The 13928-nt window shown below is 38.0% G+C and overlaps 1 protein-coding gene and 1 long non-coding RNA gene across 2 annotated transcripts in view; one reads left to right on the top strand and one right to left on the bottom strand.

Annotated features, from left to right (window-relative positions):
• The window catches only part of LOC125246755, a 32609-nt gene extending 20328 nt beyond the window's left edge, over positions 1-12281 (top strand). The window contains exon 3 of the long non-coding RNA XR_007179962.1: positions 11829-12281. This is a non-coding gene — a long non-coding RNA (uncharacterized LOC125246755). The remainder of the gene's footprint in view (positions 1-11828) is intronic.
• Positions 68-7374, bottom strand: LOC125246753 (immunoglobulin superfamily containing leucine-rich repeat protein 2-like). The gene is made up of 2 exons (XM_048157752.1): positions 7226-7374; positions 68-1769 (listed from the first exon to the last, which is right to left on the bottom strand). The coding sequence occupies exon 2, from the start codon at positions 1758-1760 to the stop codon at positions 501-503; it is 1260 nt and encodes a 419-aa protein (XP_048013709.1). The 5' UTR covers positions 1761-1769; positions 7226-7374; the 3' UTR covers positions 68-500.
• Positions 12282-13928: the final 1647 nt, after the last annotated feature.

Genomic DNA, 13928 nt, shown 5'->3' with positions numbered 1-13928 from the left:
TTAATTTGACTCCATAACATCCTTGATGACATACAAATCAAATGCGACCTCCGGAGGATGCAGCCTTCAAATTGAGATGCAGCTAGTGATTTTAGATGATTTCAAGACACATTCAGGTAGGGTTTCCACCCGTCTCGTTAAATAGTCGATTGTCCTGTATTTATGAATGAAATTATATGTCGTGTTTCAAATCAATACACAAGCATAATCTGACCCAGCATTATAAAGTTAGTTTTCATGGTAAAAAGATATTTGATTTGAAATTTGCCTATGGTGGGAAAGGAATCATGTAAAAAGTCAACACATTTACCATATTTTTACCATAGTAACTGTTGCTCGACCATGTCATTTGTAGTTAATGCACAGTAACCACAACATAATACCATACTTCTCCCACCGTAACTGTAGTTTTACTGTAGTATTTGTAGTTAAATCACGGTAACCGCAACACATATCATGCTTTTACCACAGTGACTGTACTTTTAATGTGGTATTTGTAGTTAAAGCACAATAACCACAACACTTGGACTAAAGCTGTCCCATTTAAGTGGGGCACTAAAGACCACTTGGACTTGACAGTCCTGGCTTTCATAGGTGAAGCACAGGCTGTAATTAGTGCCTGGCTTGAGGCGATAGGTTTTGACGCCCCCCTCCTCTATTTTGGACCACTGCAACACTGAATATCCATTGTCAGTACTGACGCAAAGGTACAACATGTCCAGGGGTGACTTTTTGGTGGACGGCTCCTTATTCACAGTTTGGAGGTCTTCTTGTTGACTGAGGTGAATGTTTGACTTCTGGAAAGGGTTCAGCTGAACTTTGGCCTCAGTCTCTGAAACTTCCAGAGCAATCACCCCGAAATCAAAAGTGTTCTGTTTGAGTCTATTCAAGCTGAGGTTGAAAGCACGGTTGGAGATGTACTGCATACCATCATTTATTTCGCATTTGCCAACAAATGGCAAACTATCGGTCCCTTCTTCCACTTGCTCTTTATCCACCATAGTGAGATGTGTTCTGGGTGGAAGGATGTTTGTCTGATATGTGGTAGACACGGACGGGGCCTTGCAATCCAGTTTGGGCATGCTAGTGACTTGTGTACCTTTAAGGAGGGAAGGAGCATTGCAGATAATGTTGTTTTGGTCAGGGATTGAGATTGAGGATTTGATAATCCAGTCCCTAAGCCACTCAAGCTTGCAGGAGCAGATGAAGGGGTTGTGGAAGATTTGGAGGTGGGACATGGCAGTCAAAGCATTAAACGTTCCCTGCACGATGGTGGTAAACTTGTTATTGTTAATACGGACTGAACGCAGGTCCTTCAGGTTGGAAAAAGCATTCTTGGGGATACTGACCATCTCATTATTGTTCATCTTTAACATCTGCAGGGCAGTGAGATTGGTCAAGTCCTCCCATGGAAAATGCACAATTTTGTTGTAGCTAATATCCAAATTTCTCAGCTGAATCATCGGAGCCAAGGTGTCCCTCTCGACGGTGACGATTTCATTGTGAGCTATCCAAAGAGAGGTCACCTGGATCACATTTATAAAGGTTTTGGATTTCAGCACTTTAATTTTGTTAGCTGAAAGACTCACGGTGGTCACATTGGATGGCAAGCCCATGGGTACTTCCAGAAGTTCTTTGTAGGCACAATCTGCAAAATGGTGGTTATATTTATCAGAGCAGATACACTGCTGAGGGCAACAGTGCACACTGCCAATCACTGCAGTCCCCAAGGCAATAAGCATCAGGTATTTAGTTGCCATTTTCAGCTCCTGCCAAGCACACATGAAGATGCAGATTAGTACAAATTATTTATGTGTTTTTCACACTCAAAGAACAAATGTAAATGAAATAAGAGTCATTTAAAGTGATAACCTGAACTGACAACTTTGCAAATTATATGACGATTATGATGATAATAATAAAAGCACTTGACGCTACATCATAGGGTCAAACAAATTTATTTTGAAAAGTTACCAAAAACCAAAAGCTTTTTAGTATTTTTATCTCTTTTTTTCTTTTGAAAACAAGTTCTTGAGGACATAATTGAGGATTATGTTCGCTTGACGTGCTTGAATTTATTCTAAAACTTCTTTGTGTTACAAATGTCTTGAACATCTCAAGATTTGTAGCAACTGCTTCTTAAATATACAAACCTTACAATCTTTTGCTGAAAGTTTAAAGAAACAACACACTTTACAGTTCCCTTTTGAGGGAACTCGCGCTGCGTCAATGACGCTTTAGGAACGCCTCTGCGTTATTGCGTCTGAAGCACTTGTGTCAACTAGTCCAATGGCGAGTCCACAGGCAGGTGACGTCACAACCAGGAAAGCATAAAAGCTTTGTGCCTCAGCAAGCGCTGTGTGTGAAACTGTTTGTCTTATTTATTTTTGTCTGTCACTATATCACAAGCATAAGATATTTTCAGCTCAGTTTTTCAGTTCTCAGTAAAAAATAAATGTTAATACAGGGGGCTGAAAGAGCATGGGTATGGAGCGATCCCGAAGATGCTTGGAAGCTATCTGTCCTGTCACAGCGTCATCCCTTAAGGCCAGATACAGTTAGGTCCATAAATATTGGGACATCGACACAATTCTAATCTTTTTGGCTCTATACACCACCACAATGGATCTGAAATGAAACGAACAAGATGTGCTTAAACTGCAGACTTTTAGCTTTAATTTGAGGGTATTTACATCCAAATCAGGTGAACGGTGTAGGAACTGACCAAAAATATTCTACAAAATAAAGTTGTAACATGTATGTTCTGTTTTGGTTCTGTTTTCCCTGTTCTGGTTTGCCTGTGTTCCCTAGTTAGTTTCCTTGGTTGTTAATTAGTTCTACACATCTTGATTACTCTCCCCATGTGTTTAAGCCTTGAGTTTCCTCCGGTATTGTCTTTATTTAACATGGTTGTGTTAATGTTTTTCGTACAATCTCTGATCTAAGTTTTCAGTTGTGGATTTAATAAAGACTATTTTTGTGCTTTACTCCTTTCATAGTGTGCATTACTAAAGCCACTTTATGACAAAAGCATGACAACAAATTCAACGTGCACAGACTCAATGTGTCCACTTCATCTGAAGTAGTAGGCGACTTGAAAGATACTACTACTACTTGAACAATGCAAATTCAAGCCTCTGACTCTAGCCAGCAAAATTTCAGCTACTTTTCTAAAAGTGATGATATATAATCAGACACATTCAAAAACATTATGTTTTATTTTTGCTCTATGATCAGCTTTACACATCAATGGTAAAAGTAAAGTCTGGTATCCCTTACAAAAAATAAGTGTATTTCCAGTTCATTTTATTAAGTATACTTAAGTAAAGTTCAAGTATATTTGAAGTGCACTTTAAGTATACCAATATCAATGTACTAGTAGTATACTTGTAAGTGAACTATTTCAATAAAACTTGGGATTAAATTGGCCCACTTTTTAGAGTATAAAAGTATGCTTTTACTTAAGTGTAACAGTAGTAAACTTTGAGTACACAACTAGTTTACAACTATGTTTTTCATTTGTACTCTGTGGTAGAAATCACCTTTTTTCTGTACGAAACTTCACAAAGCAGTTTTTTTCAGAGGTGAGGCACAGGTGCACATCACATTTGGTGCGCTTCACCCTAACAATACACTTACAGCCACTTGCACCTGCCTTTTTGAGACACTATGGTAGGCCAGTGGTTGGTCTGGTCCAGTAGTACTGACTGTGGTGGCATGTCTCTGATGTTGATTTAATCCATAATACAAATGCCATGGCAGTCCTTAACATACGACTAATCAACATTATATCACTAGCATTAATGTTGTTATTGTTACAACTTAACAGACTGCAGCTGACCTTTGCTAGCTAGCTAAGCTAAGCTAATGTCATTCCATTATTGCACAGTGTTGCCATATGGCAACACAGACATTTTATCTATTTACCAAAAACTAATTTCATAAAAACCTTTTTGAGTGGTGAATATGTCATCATAACTTGGATGAGATGATGCTTTTTTGTGAATGTCACATGGACTGGTCCTTTTGTTACTGATGTTTTAGTTTGCTTCAGCAACTACCGACAAGAGACGACAGTCTGTCAGAAATCGCGCCACAGAAAAATAATTGCCTGTTATGTGACTTAACCAAAGCACATCACTGGCTAAGCTAAGGTCTTCTCTTACCAACAAAAAAAATTAGAATGTTCTCTTCAAGAGACAGTGGCAAGGAAATGAACACAAAGAGAATGTTGTCATATGGCAACACCATGCGTTAGAGCAGTGGTTCTCAACCGGTGGGGCGCGGGGGGCGCGAGTGGCTACAGGATGGGAGGAAAAAAAACTGAAAAAAAAAAAAAAAAAATTGCAAAAATTTTTATCACTAAACTACTGTCATAAAACGTTATAGTTTTGTATATACATAACTCCTGAATAAAAATTAAAATGTGTTTGGACTGATTAAAAAAAAAAGTTTTGAACAAATTTGATTGGTTTGTCGATAGTGAGCGCAAATCGGCGCAAATGCAGGTGATAAGCGGTTTTATTAAGCGAGTCACTGAGTCGTTCATTCACGATTCGTTCAAACGGCCGATTCATCAAGAATGAGACAGATGTTTGTGAATGGGTCATTGAATCTTTGACTCAAACGATTTGTTCAAAACACTGAATCATTCAAAACACGGTTGAGTGTTGCTGTGAGATGCGCTATGTTGTGATCTTTGTTTGGATTCATCGGATCTATTTTCGCTGCTAAAATAGACAGTCATTATTTTGTCTAAAATGTAAGTGACTTAATATTATTAACTTGTTTGTTGAACTGTCATATCAGTGTCACATTTTCAATCGCGAGGTGATGGTCAATTAAGTGATGGTCAATTGTCAGCTCTCTTGGTCGTCAGGTCGTGTGATGTATGTTGCTGAACTGTATTCAAATGTTATAAATATAAAAACACCACATTTTGAAATTTAACTGCAGTATGTCAATTTTGTTTATTTGTGTGTGCTGCGCTCATAGACTTTAGAAAACGGCGCTCATTTGTTTGATTTCTCCTCGAGAAACTGCACAAGCCTCAAAAGTTTAAGGTCCTTGCACCCTGACTCAGTCCGAAACTGTCGTATTCGTTTTTTCATATTCGTCATTTGGTGGATCAATTGTCAAAAACCCCTCAAAATATTTGCTACGGATGCGAAAAATGCAGAAAATCGAACCATCCGAATTTTTATGACAGACGGAAGTTTCAGAGGCTGCAAACGTATAAAACGTGAGGTCGTATTTAGTTTATATATATATATATATATATATATATATATGTATGAGGGGATGGGGGGAATTTCCCCCCTTCTGGTCTATGTATCCCTCCCTCTGCTGAAATATTTTTATCCCCGGTGGGGAAAAAAATATCCCCCGGGTGATGCTATTCCACAAACCACCAACAGAGCATATAAAATACCAAAAATAAAAATCTTTTTTTAAAACATCGCCAAGTAAAACGCTGCGTTTAGCCTATAGAACTGTCTCTTTACCACCACAACAAACAGGACACTTTTCAGACGCGCATTCCGACTTCGTCATACGGTGCGTTCCAAACGGGATATATCGCCCTCCAAAGGGCACTTCGGAGTGAAAATAATCATGGCCGCCATATTGAAGGGTCGTTTCAAACCGAAGTGCTCAAAACTGGCCACTTCAAAGGGCCCTTCGGAATGAAGGATTTCGAAGGGAACAACTGATGGACACTTCGGGCCCCCATGATCCTTTGCACAGGGAAGTTTGACATCACAGAATGGGTACAGGAGGCTTGGAGCTCGATTTTAACTATAAAGGTATGTATAATATTTTTATGTACTACTGTAATATTTATGCGAGTTAGATTTGGTACATTATTATGGTCAAAACGACATTGTACTTCAACAAAAAAACTTTACAGCTCCCTTTATCAGTCCATTCAAATGTTTAAAATACATATATACAATATAGCCTACATGCGATAAACCTAAAATAAATAAATAAACTAACGTTAAATAAAGGGCGCAGCTTGCACAATCTGCTCCTCCTTGATTGTGTCGTTAAGATGACGCAGAAGTGCGTTCCAAAAAAAGAGTTTTTTTGACCCCTACACCCTTCATCCCTTCGAAGCTCTCACTCCGGAGGGTAAACCCTTTGAAGGGATTAGGGCATAGGGATGAGCCCTTCCGAATGGAACGCAGGGTCAGTGCCAGGCTCAAGTCAAATGAGAGCGGAAAAGGTGCAGGTGACGACGAGGGAGCTTCAGTTGAACAACAGTGAATTGCGGTCAGATGAGATTTTGTCAGGCTATGTCTGTAAAACTCAGAAAAATGAACACGACTGTCCTATCAGCCGCTATACTGTGCTTGTGGAGCGCACTCAAGAATTGCATGCGCAAATGCGCCGGCGCGCGCTGCATAATGACTTTATTATAGCTTAAATAAAGCGCAAAAGAAACTACGAGCAATGATGGTCGTTGTTCTGTTGTAAGTGAAGTCATGAAATTGCCAAACATGCGATTAAAGCTGCCTCAAAACTGTGCATGCATGTAAACATGGTTTTAAAGCTATTGTTATCCATTTTGTTGGCCTTGAAACGTCTTAAAATGCACATATGTACACCAGGGAAATCTAAATTTTCTCGGGGGAGCATGCCCCCGTACCCCCTAGCAAACAACATTTTCTGACCTCGGGAATTATGAAACCCTGCGTACGGCCCGGCTTATTCTATATAAAAAAATCTGAGGTAAACGTGTATGCACTGTGATCAAAAATAAATGGGGCCAAACGCGATTGAATGTAAAGGTTTGTGTCTCGTTATTCTATTAATAACTACCGATTGATTTTGCATTTCTATCAGAAATTAAGAATTATTAATGTCATTTTAGTGGTGCAAATATCTATATATATATATTTTTTTTTAATATATATATATAAATGTTTTGTAACAGCTGCCAAAAAATAGTATATAGCACTGTGGTTTTTAACAAATTAAAAAAAAAAAAAAAAAAATTTCAAAACATCCTCCCCTCTGTTTTTTCACAAATCGCACCCTGTATATATATAAACGAATAAACTAGTCAGAATATAGGCTACAGTTAAAGCTTTCCTTTAGTTTTTGTGAAATGCTCACACGCACTGGGGCCCCAACTGCAATGAACCAGCTTTGGGGGGGCCCAGCTTGCAAAAGGTTGAGAACCCCTGCGTTAGAGGGTAAAGATCTTTAGTGTTCCACTAACCTGCTGCACAGCAGTAACCAGACAGACTCCAGACAATTCCTTTGAATATGCTTTAATCACGGCCAGGAGGTCCTCGTATCAATCACAGATAATCCCCCCGACAAAGAGAGTATAACAGTTTTTATAGAATTGGAGCATGGGTTAGGATTCATTACATAATTTTTCTGCAACATGATTGGTTCTTCACAGGGGCGTTTCTAGGTTTCCAAAACATCAGGGGCTGGGTGATATTGGTAAACACAAATTAACTCTCTCAGATCTCTTCAGTTTTGCCATATGTTTCTTACCCCTCTATAATTTCACAGTCTTGGAGGTAAAAAAAAAAAAAAAAAAAAAACATATTCTCTCTCTCTCACACACAATCAGTTACTCCACGTAGGGTGGATTAGTGTAATGTGGGACACTGACTAATGTGGGGCGCCTAAGCTTCAGTGCATTTATCTCTTCTTCTACAACATTAAAGTGAACATGATTGGTGTTGAATCCAAACAGGGGTGTCAAGTGATTGAAACATGAAGCACCCCTTTTGAAATCCACTCAAAGGTCAGTGACGTAGGATTTCAACAAAATTAATGTTAAAGGTGCCCTAGATTCAAAAATTGAATTTACCTTGGCATAGTTGAATAACAAGAGTTCAGTACATGGAAATGACATACAGTGAGTTTCAAACTCCATTGTTTCCTCCTTCTTATATAAATCTCATTTGTTTAAAAGACCTCCGAAAAACAGGCAAATCTCAACATAACACCGACTGTTACGTAACAGTCGGGATCATTAATATGTACGCCCACAATATTTGCATATGCCAGCTCATGTTCAAGCATTACACAAGGGCAGGATGTCTGGATCTGTGCACAGCTGAATCATCAGACTAGGTAAGCAAGCAAGAACAACAGCAAAAAATGGCAGATGGAGCAATAATAACTGACATGATCCATGATATCATGATATTTTTAGTGATATTTGTAAACTGTCTTTCTAAATGTTTCGTTAGCATGTTGCTAATGTACTGTTAAATGAGGTTAACGTTACCATCGTTTCTTACTGCATTCACGGAGACAAGAGCCGTCGTTATTTTCATTATTAAACACTTGCAGTCTGTATAATGCATAAACACAACTTCATTCTTTATAAATCTCTCCAACAGTGTAGCATTAGCCGTTAGCCACGGAGCACAGCCTCAAATTCATTCAGAATCAAATGTAAACATCCAAATAAATACAATACTCACATAATCCGAGGCATGCATTCAGCATGCATGACGAACACTTTGTAAAGATTCATTTTGAGGGTTATATTAGCTGTGTGAACTTTGTTTATGCTGTTTAAGGCAAGCGCAAGCTCCGTGGGTGGGGAGCATGAGCATTTAAAGGGGCCGCAGCCTAAATCGGCTCATATTTAATGATGCCCCAAAATAGGCAGTTAAAAAAATTAATTAAAAAAAATCTATGGGGTATTTTGAGCTGAAACTTCACAGACACATTCAGGGGACACCTTAGACTTATATTACATCTTTTAAAAAGACGTTCTACGGCACCTTTAAGGATGTAAATCAGCTATAAATAAAGCAATGTTCTAAATTGTTTTCAAAATATATTTATGATGTATTTAGGGCTGTCAATCGATTAAAATATTTAATTGTGATTAATCGCATGAATGTCATGCGTTAACTCGTGATGAATCGCAACTTTTTCATCAGTTTTTTTTTCCTGTAACAAAACATCGAAAGCTCAGCCAAACAGCTGATCATAGCTGTACAGTCCTCGCCTATTTTTGACAGACGCCAAAATAAAAGTCCAAAATCCTGTCAATTTCAAAATAAACACCCTGTGCAGACTCATATGGGATAGCAAAAACACAACAAAAAGCAGAATTAAACTGGACAAAACAAACATTTAACTTACCCATGTTAGAACACAAAAAAATCGAGAAAAACAATGTAGGACAGGCATATCACATGGTCTCGCGAATCCTTTCGCATCGCTCCTAAAATGCTCGTGGTGTGAGTTGGGACCGCATAGAGGACGGAATAAAATCTCGCTAGAGCCATGACGCACCGCAGACGTGTGCAGTGTAAACAAGGCTTTAGACGTATTGTGAACAGCTCCTATCTTTAGCGAAGAGGTGTGGCAAACCACTTCCGGGACACTTCTGAAACGTGCCGCGGCGCAGCTGGTGTAAACACAAGCATTGACTAGAGAGGCCGTGTAAGGCGCTGAGAGGCAGCTGTAACGCGCCACAGACGTGTGTGGTGTAAATAAAGGGTAAATAAGGGGTTATCCTTTGCTGAAACTTCCTCGTCGTTGTGGAGAGCGCAGTTCTGTGCAATCGGGACTCCTCCACCGTCTACATCAGGGTCTCGTCATCCTCTCATCACCACCCCTCACCTCATCCTGCCATCATCCTTTCTCTTCCGCCTCTCACCATCACCTTGTCCACCTCCAAAGCCCCCTCTGGTCCTCCCCCTGTTGCTACGTTACGGCATGAGGTTTCACCTTGCTGGAGGGAGGCGTGATGTTATCTTCTGTTTCTGTTTTCATGGACTTTCAGTTTGTTTTCATTTGTCACGTGTCTTCTTTGTTTATTCGCTGCCACTCAATATTTGCACTAACCATTCCTCACAGCTTGTCGTGTGTTCAGTCATCACTGTGTATTTAAGTTCCTTCCCTTGTTTTGTTCATGGTCGGTTGTTGTTTGTGTCCAGCAGGCATGTGCACAGGTAGGGCTCAACCTGTGCAGAGCACATGCCCTTTTTGTCCTTACACTCCGAAGTGCCCTTTTTTTGGAGGTGTTTTATTTTATTTATTTATTTTCTTCAATAATTCAATGCTATTGGTCACCCTTTACGTCTCTCTGTCTGTTTTACAAATATATTTAGTCGATTGTTCTCCCGACCTGCGGTAGAAATCGTGTTCCTGGGGGAAAAATGGGAGCCGCTATGCGACCGCAAAGGGCACTTTCACTTTCTCGATCAAATGGCCAGGGGCTCAAGCCCCTTTCAGCACATGCCCCTCAAAAGGTCTGTGCACGGCCCTAGTGTCCAGTGCACACTGTCACGCATGTTGGCTTGTTAATCTGGTGCATAATAAATCTTATGTTGGTTCATCTTCATCTTCGTCTTTAAAATAACTTGGCTTTGCATCACAACTGACCCATGATTTTTGCTCCAAAAGTGCAGTGTCCTCTTCAATTGGGGAACATTTAAAGGATGTACGGTTGTCTAATATGAAGATATTGAACACAGTCTATTTCTAGGGCTAAGAATTTCACTTCACCCTCTCCATTTAATACTGAACAGCTTTTTATCTATTTACACTCTCAGAAAAAAGGTACAGCACTGTCACTGGGGCAGTACCCTAAGGTAAAAAAGTGAAAAGGTACATCTTTGTATCTTACTTACCCCTAAATGGTACATATTAGTACCTTAAAGGTATGTATTAGTACTTTAAAAGTACATATTAGTACCTTTTCACTTTTGTGAACTATCCCAGTGACAAGCGTTGTACATTTTTTTTCTGACAGTGTAAAACTGAACTTCGATTTTTTTATCTTTAATTTTTGCTCTAAAAATGGACAAAAACATGGTGCCCTTTAAGTTTGTCATGCAATTTAGAAATGTGCAGGGTGGTCAGGGAGGTACAAATGAAACACACTGTATCAGTTGTACTCACAGTAGAATCCAACCATCTTAGAAAAGGTTCATAAATGAACCTTAAATACACCAAGTTTCAAATATGAACCATGTTACTCCAACAAAGAACTTCCAAATAACCAGTTGATCATTATAGAACCTGCAAGTTCAACTTTGAACCTTTTTGACTGTTAGACGTTTACATTTGCACTTTGAAGTTCTTTATTGAATTTCAAGGGTTCGAACTCTTCTAAGAGTGTGGTTAAACATTTACATTACAACTGATTATTTTAATATTCCTCCTTTTGTTGGACTTAATGTCATTGATTGATTTAACTTAAACACTGCATTTATAATACAGAAAGTCATATTCTTGTTATGCCTTAATGCTTTAACTTCTTTTTAGAGTGATATCTTCTGGATTTAGAGTCCCATTAAACATTCCACACACCTCAAAATGACTGTGATGCATGTAAAAACTCTGTTCATGCGTACCTGGTCACTTCATGTGCTTTCTCTGATCCGACAGAAGCTAACCAATCGTGAAAAGACAAAAACAAGAGAGCATTTTTTTGCATTCCAGATGAAACTGGACAAAATGCATCTAGTTGCTGAAGCAACATGTGTAAATTTTAGTTGTGGCACAGTAATTACCTCAAAAACTTAAAAATGGCACTTGGCTGCTGACCCCTGGTTTAGTAGTTAAATACATGAAGCACATTTTTTAGTTTATGCTAGTTTAGTAGTTTTAGTAGTTTCAGAAAGCTTTAGTAGCTTTCTGGGCATTGAAAGTGTTAATTATCTTGCTGTCAATGCAGGCTTCACTGAGCCCTCGGATTTTATCAAAAATATCTTAATTTGTGTTCCGAAGATGAACACAAAGGTCTTATGGGTGTGGAACGACATGAGGGTGAGTAATTAATGACAAAATGTTCATATTTGGGTCAACTAATGCTTTAATTTCATTGTCAGGTTTAGCTGCAGAGCCGCAGCTCTAGACCAGCAGCCACAGAACGGAAGTGAGGAGCTCATACATGCGCTACCTATAACATGTAACTTTCTTTGATTAGATATAGGCTATTTTCACATGGGTTTTGATTAGATCGATATCTACAATATTGAGTGACAATACTTTTAAATAAGGTCACTTTTTAGTTCATACATGCATGATGTACAATGAGCATTATTTCAGCCTTTTAATCACAATAGTTCATTGTTAGTTCAACAATACAACTTTCACATTTGAAAAATATATTAATAAATGTGTAACTGTGTTGTAAAGTGTTTCCTATTTGACTGTATTATGTGATTAATGTTATTTCATTGTGTGCATGTTGTTACAAATGGTAGGCTACTTAAAGACAGAGTATGTGACATTTAATGTAAAATATACTGTGCTTAAACATATGAAATTCAAAATAAACTTTTTATACAAATCATGAGTGAAACATGAATTTCTCTATGAAAACCAAGAAGACATTTCATTAATAACATACTGTATAGCTAAAACAGTTATTTAAATAAACATATAAACAGTTCAAAAATTTAAAAACTGTAAACTTTATACAACAAATAATCAGTTTAAAATACAAAAACTGTTTACTAAATTAACCAAATTAATATGATTAATATTAATAACATCTTTTGACAAAATGCAAAAAAAAGGATGAGCGCTCATAATTTATATTCTTTATTAATAATTAAACATACAGCAAATTTATCTCAAAGCCCATTACAACACCCAATCTGAAAAGTAATCAAACTGACCAGAAATATTCTACAAAATAAAGTTGCAACATGTATGTTCTGTTTTGGTTCTGTTCCCTAGTTAGTTTCCTTGGTTTGTTTATTAGTTCTACACATCTTGATTACTCTCCCCATGCTTGCTGAAGTGTCTTGGAACAAGCAGCATTATTTAATGTGTTGACAAAACAGGAAGACACAGCGATATATGGAACAGCCCCGCCCCTTTTTTAAAATAGCCAATAGCATTTTGTTTATATCACAGCTCGCCCAGAGCCATTAAACTCAGTAAAACCTCTGTTTCCTTTTAATCTCTAACCGTTTATCCTCCTAATCTCCTCTATATTACTTTAATTCAGCATTCTGCGCAGATTTTAAATGGTCTGATACCTTTCGTGGTCTGAGCCGACTCACGGATATGATCCGCTCTGTGCCCTCGTGTCCCTGGGCCATAGACTTTGCTCGCGCTGCATCGGTTATACTAACGCGAAAACGGACTTCTTTCGCGTCAATGGAAAGCATATTTACACTGCCTGAATTGTTCCCTATCCCCTATATAGTGCACTATGTGTGAACTACATGTAGAAACTAGTAAATGTGTGAACAAATTACCAATTTCAGCTGCAGCTTGTTTGTTGAAAGTGTAGGAGGGGGCGGGACTTCAGATTCTAGAGAGCATTTGATTGGACAGAAGATTTGATGAGAAGCTGAAGTGCGATGCGATGTCATGAAAATCCGAGATCCATTTTAGCAGAAGTGAGAGACTGTAAATTTTGAATGCTTATATGTCGTAATGTGAATTTTGTCATGTTTTTTGGATACCAGCTTATTAATAACCTTGAGGCTATTCATACTAAAAGCTAAAAAACTTACATTTTGATTTCAGGGAGACTTTAACATGTTTAACATGGTTGTGTTAATGTTTTCTCCTATGATCTCCTTCTGTTTTTTCTGTTGTGGATTTAATAAAGACTGTGTTTGTGTTCTCCTTTCATCATGCTTTATGTAGTAAGTACACTAATATCAATGTATTATTAGTATAATTGTAAGTGTACTATTACAGTACTACTTGGGACTAAACTGGCCCACTTTTTAGTGCATAAAAATATATTTACTTTTACTTAACACTCATGTGTCCTTCATAGAGCAGCCCTTAATGAGTCATGGACAAATTTGGGCATGAATGTCTCAGGTGTGATCCCAAATTTAAAAATAAATAAATAAATGTCATATCACTATCTTCGATAAAATAAAAACTATCAATTTATGCATTTCTTTTGTGTTTTTTGGTATTGAATTTATTTATCTCTAAAAGTACCATATTTTTCA

The sequence above is a fragment of the Megalobrama amblycephala genome, linkage group LG15 (genome assembly GCF_018812025.1).
Source record: "Megalobrama amblycephala isolate DHTTF-2021 linkage group LG15, ASM1881202v1, whole genome shotgun sequence".
NCBI lineage: Eukaryota > Metazoa > Chordata > Actinopteri > Cypriniformes > Xenocyprididae > Megalobrama > Megalobrama amblycephala.
This window is presented reverse-complemented; position numbering and strand designations above follow the sequence as displayed.